The sequence below is a fragment of the Benincasa hispida genome, chromosome 2 (genome assembly GCF_027475165.1).
Source record: "Benincasa hispida cultivar pf3 chromosome 2, pf3_genome.v1.1, whole genome shotgun sequence".
In the NCBI taxonomy this organism is placed as follows: domain Eukaryota; kingdom Viridiplantae; phylum Streptophyta; class Magnoliopsida; order Cucurbitales; family Cucurbitaceae; genus Benincasa; species Benincasa hispida.
In genome coordinates, this window is record NC_143479.1 from 62,125,513 (window position 1) to 62,141,276 (window position 15,764).

A 15,764-nucleotide genomic window follows, 5' to 3' on the forward strand; every position below is an offset into this window, starting at 1 on the left:
TTACCATTCTCAACAAGTTTTTACCTTGTGATTAGTTAATAGCTGCATGCATATCACATGCCCTAGCTTCACTAACCTCTGGTGAAGCCAACACATCCTCGATAGTTATTCCTTTGCTAGGCTCTACTGACCTCTTCATGGCCTTTAACGCAAGCCTTACACTTAGTTTTTTTTTCCTCTTTGAAACCTTGAACGCATGGCATGGCAAAACCATCCTCAAACTTTTTTATTTCTTCTAAGTATCACTTCCACTTATTTCACCTGGGAGCATCCCTTTCCATACTTAGGAAATTTTCTACCATCTTCCAACTTGCCACACGCCTAACTTTTTATTGCTTTAAGCTCTCAAGTTTCCTAAGTGTCGATTGCCCTTTACAACACGAGAGCACACCGTCCTAACACTTAGGAAATGATCCTCTTTTAAACATTATAAATAATCATAGTACATTTTACTTAACATTCAACTACATAAACACCATTAACTCATAATCATAGAAACTTAAACAATATTAATTAGTAAAATTGGTTTAGGGATTTACAGATATACTTGCAAAAGTTCAATGTTTAAATTGATACAACTCCAAGTTTAGGTGTATAAATTGTTATTTTATTGGGTTCCAAAAAAGAATGGTAATTTAAAATGTTTTTTTTTTTTTTAAATTATAATCAATTTTGGATATCAAAAGAAGCAAGATAACAATTTAGGCTTCATTTGATAATTATTTTCTTTTTCATTTCTAGTATACATTTATAAACACTCTTTTTTTCATATAATTTTTAATATACTTTTTAGAATTGTCTTCAAAAACCAAAATCAAGTTTTAAAATTTTGTCTAGTTTTTATTTCTATTTCTATTTTTTTATAAGGGAAAGATGAAAACTATAGTTAAAGGAGTTGTAAGAAACAAGCACAATTTTCAAATTCAAATAGTTATCAAAACAAACCTAGTTTGTTGGTGTTGGATTTTTTAAAAATAAATTAATAAACACTCATTTCACCTATATAGGAGAATTTGGGGATCCAATTTGGAATTAGTTGTGTGTGCTGTAATAGCCCAATCAATGTTTTGGGTGTGTGTTAAGAAAATGTGGATAAGGGTTATTTTAACCCTCGTTTTGCTGCAATAACACTATCTACAATTCGATATTTAAAATAACCAACCGTCTCTCCCTCCAATGTTTCCTCCAATGACTCCACACATCAACGACTAACTTTGACAATCCCCGAACTCCAACGAAGACCACACCAACGTCCAATTTCGGCGACAAGCTTCAACGACTACTTCCATCAGTTCATTGTATTTAATAATCTTCTTTTATAATAATTTGATATTAATAGAAATATTTTCATTGTATAGGAAAAACAATTATGCATAAAAGTGCTTTTGATGATGTGACCAAGCACGTGAGTGTTTTTATGTTAAACAGTTTTATAAAAAGTGCTCAAATGAAAATTACTTTCTGAAAAACTTTTTTTTCCTAATCAGTTCAAATATACCGTAATATATAACTTGTTTCATGTGTCTCATCAAAATTTAAAGTAAGAAAAATGTGTATATATGTTAAAAGAAAGTCATTCATAAATTTGAACCAGAGAATAAGATAAGAAATTTTCCACATAACCTTTTACAACGATTTATGCATTTTAATTCAATTCATATAATATAATAGTTTATTTTAGTATTGCAAGCTCCTCCTCGAAAAACACTCTTGATCAATATTTCTTCTTTAATTACTTTTGAATGAGAATCTACCATATTTTTTTTTTTTTTAAATTACGTAACTAAGTTGACAATATTTTTTGTGTGTAATTATGGTGGTGACCTATACCTGACAATTATCACGCCAAGATTTACATTTTTGTGCAATATAATGTGCTTAGAGTATTGGTTGCTTTTGTACACTTCCAAATATGGAGTTTTCTCCATTAGTCGATGATATGGATTTTTAACTTGATCCCATATATTTTGTGAATGTTAAACAATATTTGTGCATCCCTAAAATGATCAAATGGATAGAGAAAAAAGCAACTTAAAATCTAACATTTTTTAAAATTTGTGGAACAAATGTTTTTGTTTATATTTACAAAAATTGATATTTAATGTATCAATACTTGTATAATAAAAAAAAATCGAAAATAATCCTAAAACCTAAATTCATACTTAAGAATTCCATGTTAAACAAATCAACAACCTAAACATATAAACCCTAAATTGAGACTAAAATAATCCGCATCCCAAACGCAAACTTTTTGAATCTGTATTAACATACTTGCACCTCAAACATAGATTATTTAACTCTATCGACTATTATAACCCAACAAATTACAATAACCACATACTAAGGTAACAAACTCAACGCTCTAAATAGCCTCAAAATTTATTTGTTTCGTTATCTACTTTTACCCATGTTTTCAAAATGAAAGAAAAATTTGAATTCTTTTAAATTGTGCTTAATTTAAAAAAAAAATGATTATCAAAGAAGTTTTAAGAAGTGTTATTTCTAAGAAGAATAATGTTTTAAATGACAAAACTGTTAGAAATATTTTCACATATAACAAAATGTTACTATCTATCCGAGATAGACCGTGATGGATATTGATAGGCAGTGTCAATTGGATATTTTACTATATTTATAAATTAGTCGACTAATTTTTTTAATGTTTGAAAACAAGCATTATAAGAACTTACTTTCACTTTTCAAACTTTATTAAAAAATTCAAATATTTCTGAAAAAAATATCACAATAGCTAAAAGCTAAAAACCAATCGCGGATAAAGTATTTTTGGTCTTTTTTACCTCAACAGCATACAATAACTGAGCAGATAATTGAGAAGTCCCACATCGGCGGAACTGGCGGCAGGGACTTCACAAAGCGCTATTAATAGAGGACAATGGCAAGCATTTGAACATACTTACCTGGACGGGGTTTATGGGCGATCAGCAAGGTCCATGGCCTAGGTTGGTGACCTCCATTGCACATACCGGAGGGGTGCTCGCCTAAGGTCTGCCCAAAGTGGTAGAGCCTACGTCATAATTTGTGGCAGTGGGGGCCTGCGTTCGCGCGGCCCCTTCCAAATTCCTCAGTTTATCAATGTCTTCATCTTCTTTTAGGTATTTATTCTCTTTCCTTTACTACTGTTAGGTGAATTTCATCTTTGCCTTTTAAAACAATTGCTTCAACACTGTTCCCATTCGTTTACAATTTAGCGTATGTTAAATTTCCTGACCCCAGGTTGGTTTTTTTGTTTTTCCTCCTAAAATGTCAAATAGGATGTAAATGGAACGTAACGTGGAGGGAGGACTTTTTGTTCATCATGTGCAATGTGGGGATTTGTTAGTTTTAACTGCAACAAAATAAGGAAAAATTAGAATTGGAAGAGGCATTTGTAAAAACGAAAATGAATGAAAACTAACTTTTTTGCCGACTGTATGCAGTGGTAATTGGAGCCCTAATGTGATATCCATTTTAATGATTGGGCCAATCAGTCGTTCGTAATAGGGTTCGCGATGGGTGAGATATTACTAACGCAGTGGTGAAGTGCTCTGACGTAAGTTTAGTTTTTATTTTATTTTTTCTAAGACTGTCATTTTGCATTAATTCATTTTATAGGAACGAGTCATTCTGCATTAATACCATTGGTATTGGTTCATCTGTACCAAAATTTCAAGAATGAAATTGTTTCTCCTTTTCATATATGTACTCTTGTGAGTAAGCTGCCAAAATCTTCATAATATGCATCCTTTATGGGAGAATATTTTGAGAGTGTTGTTTGCAAAGGAAATTATGCACTAGTTTGTTCATGAACATGATAATTACAAAAATGAAAATCGCTTCTCTTTAGGAAGGAGGTTGAAATGTTCTAAAAGCAAAAATCAAAAGCATTTCTAAACTCATATTTTTACTTTTCATGAAGTATGCAGGATACCAACATCTGCCTCTTAGTAAATTATGTTTGCTTGATAGTACCAGAATATTTCTGCAAAAGACCTTCAAATGATTCATTTGTGACATGATGTATGTTTTAGTAGTTAGTATAAGCTTAGTCTCAAAGGAATTGCATTTTGGGAGGGGCTATCTTGGAATAAAGAATTCAGGAAATGGTTTGCCGTAAAAGTACACAAGTGAGAAGTTCTTGTATATTTATTGGCGAACTGGAAATATGTATCTAAAACTCTTAGAATGTGACAAGAACATTCTACAACATATTTATTACTAATTTCTTGGTTCAAAAAAATTATTGAACTCTCTCTTAAATTCTTAATGTGTCTCTTGACTATTAACACATTAATTTACAACTTTGTTAGAACATTTAAAGTTCCAAAGTCTTTTGGTCGTTCCCTTATTCTCTGTATTCTTGCTATGGAGGTAGTAAGATTAGGGAAGATGTAAGAGGATATATTAAAGAAAAAAGGGGATAAAAGGAGAAATGGGAAGTTTTAGACCACATAAACCATATATTGAAGCAAATGGGAGATGGAAGGGCAATGAGGGAGATTATAGATAATTTTTTAACTTTGTTTTGAAAGGTTTCGGTCTATTTGGTAGAAAATCTGGATTCTATTTTATGTTTTTTGATTCAGTAAGTCCATCAAATGTTTTTGACAATCTACCCAAATTCTATTTATGAACACTATTCAGATTATGTGATCCAGTGCAAATTTTGAAAACAACATTTTTATGTTTTCATTATATCCAAATTTTGAATTTTTAAATTTTTAAAATACAGAATTATATTAAATAAAGATAAAAACATTTATAGTATGTCATGTTATAAACTCACTCCACTTTTTTAAAAAATAAGATGCTGGGATCCAGATAGTGCAACTTTTGAAAACAATATTTTAATGTTTTCGTTATAATCAGATTTTGAATTTTAAAATTTTAAAATGTGGAATTGTATTGAATAAATAAAAAGACATTTAGAAATATAGTATGTTATGTTATAAACTCACTCCACTTTTTCAAAAATAATATATGTATTATGTAATATATTATAAATAATATAACACTGCAAAATAATAATTATATAATTCTTTTTAACATAAATCATATTCATAAATAAATTAATGATAGCTTATTGTCAACTAAATATTAGTGGGTGACTACAACTTGTGTTATGATTTATGAATATAGTATCAAACATATTTTAAATAGTTGTTTAAATTTGAATTTAATGTTTGAGTTTGTTACCAAACACATGTGAAAATATGGAATACAACTCCATGTTAATTGGATCACTTGTTTTTAAATTTATGCTTTCAGATTTTCTACCAAACAGAGGGGGTGTTTGGGTTGTCGAATGAGAAATTTCGGCTAATCACATGTAGCCAGGTCATCAATGAAAGCCCAGTCTCATTATGGAAATTATAGGTTGGATCGGGTTGAGTAATTAAAGTCGTTCGAACTCAATCCAATTCAAGCCCATGGAAAATTTGGGCCAAATTAAAGATTGAGCTCAACAACAAATGGGCCCATGCGCACTTAAAGCCCATGGAAATCCTCTTTTAGGCATTGCTCTTTTAGGGGGAGGTTTGAAGCATTGATTGTTGGGATTGATGTCCTAATTCTCCTGAAGTCTCGTTGTTTGTAATTATACACATTGTTTTATGAATAAAATAAGTGTTATTTCATTCTGACACTTACTCATATCCAATAAACAAAGCTTCATGGTTATCTTATGTAAACTTAAGCATGTATATGGGATATACAAGTGGATCATGCCTTAAAGTGATAACCTAAATAGGTCTGTAATATAAGAATTAAGGTAGGATACCTGATCCTGGTGACACTACGGATACGACCCATTTTTGTAGGGGTTTACAAGTGTTGTAAAATACTACAGATGGTAGATGATCATTCATGTAGAGACATGTGAGCGGAGGTGTCCTATACAAAGAGTTTGCATAAGACCGGATCACGAGATGATTCGTCTCTATATATAACGTCGTTGATACTGAAGACTTACATCTCATCTAAATGACCATAGGTGACATGACCTCAATTCTGAGTATTATGGGAACTCCTGCTTTTGAGGGCGGTCATTTGATTAGTATGGATGAGAGTGGCCAGATTGCCAACTTAACATGCCTACCTTTTTGGGGACTTGTCTGATTTGGGAGCTGGGAACCCAATTACACAAGATGGAATTCACTCCTTCGCCGAAGTAGGGGTAAGTAGATAGATTTCTCCCTTAAGGGCTGATTCCGGGGCTTGCACATAATGGAAGAGAGGACTCAGTTATAGTAGAACTATGACTTATGTTCATTAGAGGGATCAATGGTACTTATGGAGTTATATGTAACTACAGGGGCATAACGGTTAATGGCCGAGCTATACTTACGAGCGATCTGTAAAGGGGTGTCTCTCTGTTGATTGGTTAAGATGGACACATAATATATCTGTAGTAAGGAGAGTTCAGTTGTCGGTCTTTAGTGGAGTGCCTGATAGTTAACGGATGGTGGATCCCGTGACTAAAGAGTTTAGTCAGTTATTCACGTACCGTTGGAGCTTCGAGCTACAGGTTCATAAGGTCCCCTTGGTAGCTCAATGGATTCAAGTTGAGGATCAGTTCTTGGTATTGATTTGAAATGTTCAAATTGTTAAGAGGTAATTCGATTATATATGATATGATCGGTGTGGTGTACGAGATACATCAAGTGGAGGGTTGTAAATGAGTTTTACATAAAATGCCATGGAATAGAAAAAGAGCTATGGTTTATATGTTTCATGAGATGAAATATTAAAACTATAGGTTATAAAGATATCATGGTAATTTAGTTACCATTTATATTTATAATAATATTAATTATTGGATAATTATATCTTTTTCTCTAATAACCAATTGAGTTAGAGGTTATTGGTGGTTTCATGGTAACCGTGAGAGGAAAAATGTTTTCGTAGTTTTAGTAAGATTTGAATGTATTATTTTGAGATTTCCAATCTTGGAAATTACTCATGGATGGTTGTCAAGTAAATCAAATTTACTAAACGATGGCTTGGAGTTAGCTAGACGATCGTGGAGTATTCTTACACGATAGACACACATCTGGACAATGAGCTTGATGATCGCATAGCTTTTTCTAGACGATCGCATAGCTTTTACTAAACGATTGGGCATCGATCTATATGATAGGTTGTTTCATCTCCCACTTGCTCAATCGTTTACACGATTGTTCTTCCTCCGATTTTCTGCCTCTAACCAAGTCCACAAAGAACCCATACTTTGGATTCTCACACCGAGAATACTGAGGTGACTTTTTTGGTGGTGTCATAGTCAACTCGACACAGTTGTAATTTCTGTTTTATGCATAACTGTATGTTTCCGTTTATGATTGTAATTGTAATGTCATATACAATTGAAGTTTGGAAAGATCCTTCTGCTACTCATGGAAATCCTTGTGTCTGATTTCCTTCAATTGGTATCAGAGCTAAGTTGTTCTGATATTCCAAATTTCAATTCTGTTTTGAACTTCGTTTACAGTCATGGTGGGTTTTCTGCATTTGTGTTTAATTGTTAAATGCTTTTGTGGATGGCGTTGATGAATGTTTACGGGTTTAATTGCCTCTGTTTAAAGCTTTTGTTCAATTACAAAGTGTTAATTTGTAAGGGCCCCTGTGTTTTTGGGCATAATTAATATGTTATCGAGGCTGTAATTCAAAGAGTATTGAGTTAGTTGAGTCGTTCGTGATGAAGTTTCAAAGCATGGAGATGCAGTTCTCAACGAAGAAGAAGACCAAGAGTTGGTCGTGTTGTGTAGCCTCAGGTAAACGATCGTTGGGATTTATCGAAACGATTGTGTAGATTTTTCTATATGATTGTGTAGTATTTACTAAACGATCGTTTAGCTAATTCTAAACGATGGGGTAAATCGTTTACTCTATCGCGTAGCGTTGGTTGCCCGATCACATAGACGCTGAAGTTAGACGATCGTGTAGTTAGGATGCCTCATCGCATAGTCACTACTACACGATCACGCAATATACGAAACGAAGGCGCTCGCTCAACGATCGTTTAGACGATGATGCTTCGCTGCATCGTAGTCATTTAGATGATATTATAGAGCTGTGCATTGTGTGGATCGCGCATGACGATCGTGTACCTCGTTCTTCATCGCTTAGTAAAAGGTACACGATTGTTGCTAAACGATAGAGCAAAGTGTTTGTTCTTTCGTGTAGACAAACGCGGGGATTTTGGTGCACGATGAGTGGAGACGCGTTGCTTCACCCGAACGGTTCAAGACCCGGTTCGCCTATTTGAACCGAAGACTCCTTAATTTTGTAATAGTTAGCTTGTTTTTTTTAGGATTTGAGGCAATTTTACCCGGTTCATCAACTTTTGTTTATTATACATGTGATGTATGGTATTTATATGGCAAAGTGTTTGACATATAGTTTAAAAACCCACATTAGGTCGTGCAATCATTCATGCATCATGTATTATAAGTTTTATAATATTGCATGAAGAAATTACATGAAAGCATGCACATGCATCATGAAATATGAGAGTTATATTTTGCATGCAGTGAGCATTATCATGCATCATCATGTGTTAGCTTTGCGTTGTGGTTTTGGTTGTTTCCGTTTATAAGTATTATAAAGGAAATTAGAACTAAAATCAATAAGAAATACTAGCATGTGGACTTAGGGTGAACTCTTTTAAAAGGGTTTTAAAATTTGAATGAGATGAACTTAAGTTCACTGGTTCTAAAGAGTTTAGTAACCTAGATTAATCTTTTAAAATCGGTTTAGGAGGATTAAATTGATTGTCATAAAAGATTAAATTTTCTTTAAATCTATCTATAAGGGACTTTTTGTCTAAGGCGAGTTTTGTCTAGGCTGGAGTTCTTAAGCTGACGAAAATGGAACACCCCTACCTAGGAACCTACCTAGAAAGATGAATTAGATATATTTTTTACAAGCATGCGACAATTGGTCAAAGTCTCCGTTAAAGAGTTTAATGGATGATGATCAAAAGTTGTTTAACAATCCAAGGTAAAAGTTACTCTTGGGCAAACCTAAAAGTCACTTAGTTAAAATCCTTAGCCATGTTTTTTCTAAGTAAACTAAACTCTAGGTTATAAAATACTCTATGGGAGGAAGAGATGTCTCTGATACGTTTATGATTCCACACACGTTTCTCCTTGTATGTTCACATCGTGAGATTCATGCTTGGCTTCGTGGTGCCCTGGGAGCATCCCCCTTCGGATGGTGTTTGCATTAGTCAATATCAAGGTGGACGGAGAGAGTGTTTATAGTAAGTGGGTGAAGGGTGTGTGTCAACACGTCCTACGATCTTTATCATTGGTTCACATCGTGAGATCATCCTGTACTCCCTCGTGGTGCCCTGGGAGCATCCCCCTTCGGATGGGTTTTGTGTAGTTGGTCAAGATCAAGGTGAACTCCAGAAAATGGATAGGGTTACTTTAGGTTTTTCCCCAATCGGATTTTTCCCCTTCGGATTGGCTGCTTGGGGCGGATCTCTAGGGCCTAAAATGGCGGGTCACACTTACGGGAGATTTTTAAGTAAGTTAATGATCTCTTGACCAAATCAATGATGGCTAGTCGTTATAGGAATAAGAGTTGTTCTGGTATTAATGACTGGTTGAGAACTTCTCAATTCAGAGGAGGGATAATTGACCTCTCTTCGACAACCTTTATCCTAAACCTTTGAAGCGTCATTGCGAAACTAGATGTCACACGGGGTTCATATTAGTTTTGCTAAAACCTTATTGGATGTTGTTTGTTATACAACAGGTATTTGCTTAAAACCTAACGTAAGTTAATGTATTTTTCTTTTTAGCAACTCTTTAGTATTTCTATTTAGTGCCTTTAATATGACCGATTACATATAGTGGAAATAATCGTGTAAAATGTATTTCGTGGCAAACGACCTTGAATATTTCATGGTTGAGGGATGTCCTCAAGTCCTGACCCTTGATGCACCGCAAAGTGTTCGTAATGCATATGAGTTTTGGATGAAGGCTAATTCATTGGCCCGACTTCACATTTTGGCTAACATACTTGATGTTTTGGCGAAAAGGGTTGAGAATATGGTCATTGCATGCGAGATCATGGACTCGTTGCAAGATTTTTTTGAACATCAATTCTTATTTTTCGAGCACAAAGGGATGGATGACGAAACCAGTAGTGTCAGTTGTTCTGACACTAATCCAACTACTTTTCAAAAGAGGAGGACAGAGAGTAAATCTGATTTATTGATCTTGGAGACGTGTTTGGTAGAGAATGATGATTCTGCCTGGATCCTTGATTCGAGTGCTACCAATCATGTCAGTTCCTTTTACCAAGGATTTAGTTCCTGGAAAACGTTGCCACAAGGAGAGATGACTCTTAGAGTCGGTAATGGTGAGGTTGTTTCAGCTATTGCTGTAGGCAGACTGAAGTTATTTGTTGACAAGAAACGTTATCTGTTACTGGATAATGTTTTCGTAGTTCCTCATAATAAGAGGAACGTAATCTCGATTTCTTGTCTCATTGAACAAAGGTATACCATCTTCTTTTTTTAGAATAAAGTGTTTTATTTTCAAGAATGGAATGGAGATTGGTTATGGTTCAATGGAAAGTAACTTATATGTACTAAGGCCATTAGTCATAAAGACCTTGTTTAATACTGAAATGTTCACTACAACAACAACAGCTAAAAGACCAAAGGTTTCTACTAAGGAAAATGCCCATCTTTGGCATCTAAGGTTAGGTCACATCAACCTCAATAGGATTGAGCAGTTGGCAAAAAGCGGACTTCTAAAGAGTTTAGAAGAAAACTTCTTGCCAGTGTGTGAATCATGCCTCGAAGGCAAGATGACCAAATGACCTTTTACTGGAAAAGGTTACAGAGCAAAGAAAGCCTTAGAGCTTGTACATTCAAACCTTTGTGGTCCGATGAATGTTAAGGCTTGAGGTGGGTATGAATATTTCATCTCTTTTATAGATGATTATTCATGGTACGGGTATCTCTACCTAATGCAATGTAAGTCTGAAGCCCTTGACAAGTTCAAGGAGTATAAGGTTGAAGTTGAAGACTTGTTAGGTAAGAAGATAAAAATACTACGATCTGATCGTGGTGAAGAGTATATATACTTTAATTTGAATGGAGGTAGTTTTAAAGATTAAGGAAGATGTAAGAGGATATACTAATTAAGAAGAAAGGGGGATAAAAAGAGAAATGGGAAGTGCTAGACCACATAAACCATATATTGAAGCAAATGGGAGATGGAAGGGAGATGAGGGATTATAGATAATTTTTTAACTTTGTTTTGAAAAGTTTAGGTCTATTGGGTAGAAAATCCGAATTCTATTTTATATTTTCTGATTCACTAAGTTCATCAAATGTGTTTGACAGTCTACCCAAATTCTATTTATGAAAACTATTCAGATTCTGTTATCCAAATAGTGCAAATTTTGAAAACAACATTTTTATGTTTTCATTATATCCAATTTTTTAATTTTTAATTTTTAAAATGCAGAATTATATTAAATAAAGATAAAAACATTTATAGTATGTCATGTTATAAACTCACTCCACTTTTTTAAAAAAATAAGATTCTGGGATCCAGATAGTGTAACTTTTGAAAACAATATCTTAATGTTTTCGTTATACTCAGATTTTGAATTTTAAATTTCTAAAATGCGGAATTGTATTAAATAAATATAAAGACATTTAGAAATATAGTATGTTATGTTATAAACTCACACTACTTTTAAAAAAATAATATATGTGTTATGTAATATATTATAAATTATATAACACTGCGAAATAATAATTATATAATTTTTTTTCAACATAAATCATATTCATAAATAAATTAATGATAGCTTTTTGTCAACGAAATATTAGGGGGTGACTACAATTTGTATTATGATTTATAAATATAGTATTAAACACATTTTAAACAATTGTTTAAATTTGAATGCAATGTTTGAATTTGATACCAAACACATGTGAAAATATGGAATACAACTCTATTTTAATTGGATCGCTTGTATTTAAATTTCTGCTTTCAGATTTTCTACCAAACAGAGGGGGTGTTTGGGTTGTCGAATGAGAAATTTCAGCTAACCACATGTAGCCAGGTCATCAACGAAAGCCCAGGCCCATTATGGAAATTATAGGTTGGATCAGGTTGAGTAATTAAAGTCGCTCGGATTCAACCCAATTCAAGCCCGTGGAAAATTTGAGCCAAATTAAAGATTTGGCTCAACAACAATGGGCCCATGCTCACTTAAAGCCCATGGAAATCCTCTTTTAGGCATTGCTCTTTCATTTAGGGGGAGGTTGGAAGCATTGATGACGAAGTACTAAAACTCTGAAAACTTGAAGCTCTTAATATTTAAGACTCTAAAGCTTTGATCGACTTCAATATTATAACCTTCTGAAGATTGAAGACGTGGAAGAAGAAAACTTCCTTGAATTCCAGACGAGTAAAGCTCTGATCGATCTCAAGTTTACAGCTTTCTAGATGCTGGAAGAATTGAAGGTCAAAGCGCTCTAAAGATCTGAAGTTACAAAGACTAAAGCTCGAAAGACTTGAAGAATATAACTCCTTTCGAGCTGTGAAGATCTAGGGAATGTCCTAAACTCGCAGTCCGTACATACTATTAACATATTCTTTTTTTCAATAAAAGTATTATTGAGTATTTTATTCAATAAATTGTTGTTGATATTGCATTCGGTTATAAAAATCCAATAAACGAATCCATGACTATAATTTAACTTTATTTGGCGACATAAAGAGGATCAAGTTTTAGTATATAGCCAAAATGGTCTATAAGTATATGGATGAGATTGGGTACCTCATCCTAGTAACACTATTGGATGCAGCCTATTTTGTATACTAATACAAATGAGGTGATCCCAAAATCATTCATGTGGAGACATGTCAGTGAGGGCTTCTTATGCATTGAGTTTACATAAGACCAGACCTCGAAATAGTCACTTTTTTTATAATGACCGTTTACTATTAAAACTGACTATTTCAAACTCACTAACCTAGGGTAACTCGATCTTAATCCTAAATTAACTATGAACTCCTATTTATTCGGGATTATCCTTTGATCTGCATAGGTGAGAGTAGTCCAACAACACTACTCAATAAGCCTCCCATTTTGAGGATAAGACCAGATAGATAGCTGGGAACATAGTTCTGCAAAATGGAATTTACTTCTACCCGATTTAGGGTTAGCAAATATATTGTTCTCTTAAGCACTGATTCTTGGTTTTGAACAATGGGGCCCCGCCCTCTCATGATTGAGAGGGATATCGTTTATAAGTTGAACTATAAACCAAATTTTTCAACAGAGGATCGGCGTGAGCTTAAAGAGCAAGGCGTGTTTAAAGGGGTAAAACGGTAATTTTGACCTAGCTGAAAATATGAAAGACCTTTGAAGGATCGACTTACTGATTATGGTTAAAATGGACATAAATATATCTACAGTGAGAGGAGTGCAACTATTGAGCTATAGTGGTGTGTCTCGGTAGTTAACAAATATTAATTAAATTTCATCTAAAGAGTTTAGCCAATTAATCTCAAATCACTGGAGCTCATGATTTGTAGGTCCATAAGGTCCATCTACTAGCTCATAAAATATATATCTTGGAATAATGAATTGAGGAGATTTGAATTGTTCAAATTCGAAATTAGGTTTTGAATTTGAAGTGTTCAAATTCGACTTAGGGTTTGATTAATTATATTCGATATAATTAAAACGTTTAATTTTTGTTAAAATTAAACAAATTAGAGAATTTAAAATATTTAAATATTAATTTAAATGAATAAGATTCATGTATGAATTAGGTGTTTAATTAATTATTTAAATAAAATGATTTCAATTTTGAAAATTCAAAATCATGTTTGATTTTTTTTTTTTTAAATTTAATTTTAGTGAAAATTAAATAAAAACAAAATAGGAAAAGAAAATGAAGAATTGGAAAATTCCATTTAGTGGAATTTTCCAACATTTTAAAGTTTGAGGTGGATTAACCCCTAATTAACACCTAAGTCCACTTTGTTATTGGTTGTTGAACTGTCATCAAGCTGATGAACTATGTGCTTGCATGAATTTGTTGTTTAAAAATTTCAAATTTTCATATTTGGAGTTAGTTCATGCATTTGGAAAATTTTCAGTTTGCTCTCCATAAACCTTCTTGTTTCTTAACCCAAGATTGAGCTCAATCTGAAATTCTACCTCTCAATTCAAGTTGAAGATTAGTAGAGAAGATCATTGTGGTGGTCTACTATCAATTTGAAGACCCAATTCGTAGAGGAGAAGAAGTTTTCAGCTATTCCTCAAAGGTATTGAAACATGAAACCCTCTTTTCTGCAAAAATTGCTTTAGCATGCTTTATAAACTCAAATTAAGTATTGATTATGATTTCTTCCGATGCATGTTAGTTTTATCTATAAAAAAGAATATAAATCCTTTCAAGATCTAAAGATTAGAGCCATGAAGCTCTCAAATTCTGAAGACGGAAGCTCTCAAGCTTAAAGACTAGAAGTTTGAAGGTCCAAAGGCTGATCTAAGATGATCAACAAACCAAAAGCCGATCCAAGTTGATCAACAAGTCGAAGCACTACAAGAATTTTGGCCTTTAATGTCGATTGGAAAAAGTGAAACTGGAGATACAATGTCGGTTAAAAAAAAAAAACACGGATCTTTAATGTCGGAGGTCTGATTTATTATTTCTTTTTCTTACTTTAATGAAAAAGACCTAATTTTTCTATTTTCATTCTCGCACCGCGAAACCATTTCATTTCTCTCTTACCCCAAGCCTTGGTCATGCGAAAGGCTGTCCGTGGTCCAAGTTTGGCTGTGCAAATCAGGTTGCCCATCGTCTGTCTATGGTTATCCGCCGTTCGTCCGTAGTCGTTCGTTCATGGTGCCATCCGTCCGTGGTCGTCCAACATTGGTGTCGTCCATCTATGGTCTGTTTTTAGCAGAAGCACGCTATTTTTGATATTCATAAACCATCTGAAGATCATCCACTACAGGTGGTGTTCATCCGCTACTGCTGTTGCTCGGTCGTATCGTCTGCCACCGCTGCCAATGAGATCGTCAACTGCTACTGGTTGAAACGTAAGTTTAATCTTAGATTTCTTTTTTTTCTTTTTCCTTTTTTAATTTTAAAAACTGGGTTACAGATTTTTTCATGTCATTCGTTGAACAAGCTGCAGCCATCGAGTACACCTTACTGTCGTCGATCATTGTAAGTTACAAATCTGTATTTATTTATTTATTTTATTTTGACATTGTTGCATTTGTTATCTTTTTATAGGTGTTCCATTCAGATTTGGATTGAATGGTTCAAAATCACTGTCATTAATTTATAAATTTGGATTCAAATTAATTCCCCCCACAAAGAAAACCAATTTTCGTTCAGATTTGGATTGAATGGATCAAAATCACTGTCATTATGAAACGAGAATACACACAACCAAAAGAAAAGTTGATGCAACTTTAATAAGACTGTTTTAAAGGAGGAGATCGTAGACAGGTCTAATCCATTGAAACAAACACCATTTTTCAAAAGACAAAACATCCTTGGCTCATTCCACAGCCAGTTTCAAGCTATTACCCATTTTCCTGGAACACATGTGGGTCAGAGTAAAGTTTAACCTTAATTCAACAACTACTTGAAGCTAAATTGGTAATGTAACAAGATAATATCCAAGATCAAGGTTGATAATGAATAAAACTGGCTTCGAGATAACCAAAGCTTCCTACAGGTATCATTTCATTCAAGGTGGATT

At 33.6% G+C, this 15,764-nt stretch overlaps 1 protein-coding gene and 1 non-coding gene across 16 annotated transcripts in view; both read left to right on the top strand.

The window, feature by feature from the left end:
- Positions 1–2,541: 2,541 nt before the first annotated feature.
- Positions 2,542–15,764, top strand: part of LOC120071392 (villin-2-like) — a 28,702-nt gene continuing 15,479 nt past the window's right edge. For 3 of the 15 annotated variants that reach the window (XR_016527833.1, XR_016527834.1, XM_090311186.1), the window contains exons 1-6: positions 2,738–3,113; positions 3,273–3,550; positions 14,216–14,309; positions 14,409–14,939; positions 15,006–15,090; positions 15,156–15,220. Coding sequence is in view for 2 of the 15 variants with exons in the window: in XM_090311186.1 (XP_090167312.1) it covers positions 14,856–14,939; positions 15,006–15,090; positions 15,156–15,220 (234 nt within the window). In the remaining 13 variants the exon portion in view is untranslated. Of the gene's footprint in view, positions 3,114–3,272; positions 3,551–14,215; positions 14,310–14,408; positions 15,091–15,155; positions 15,221–15,764 lie in introns of all 15 variants that reach the window. The other 12 variants (XM_090311183.1, XR_016527837.1, XR_016527832.1 and 9 more) reach the window with 12 other exon arrangements.
- LOC120072405 (U1 spliceosomal RNA) lies at positions 2,911–3,074 on the top strand. The gene has a single exon (XR_005480465.2). It is a non-coding gene; the product is annotated as a U1 spliceosomal RNA (small nuclear RNA).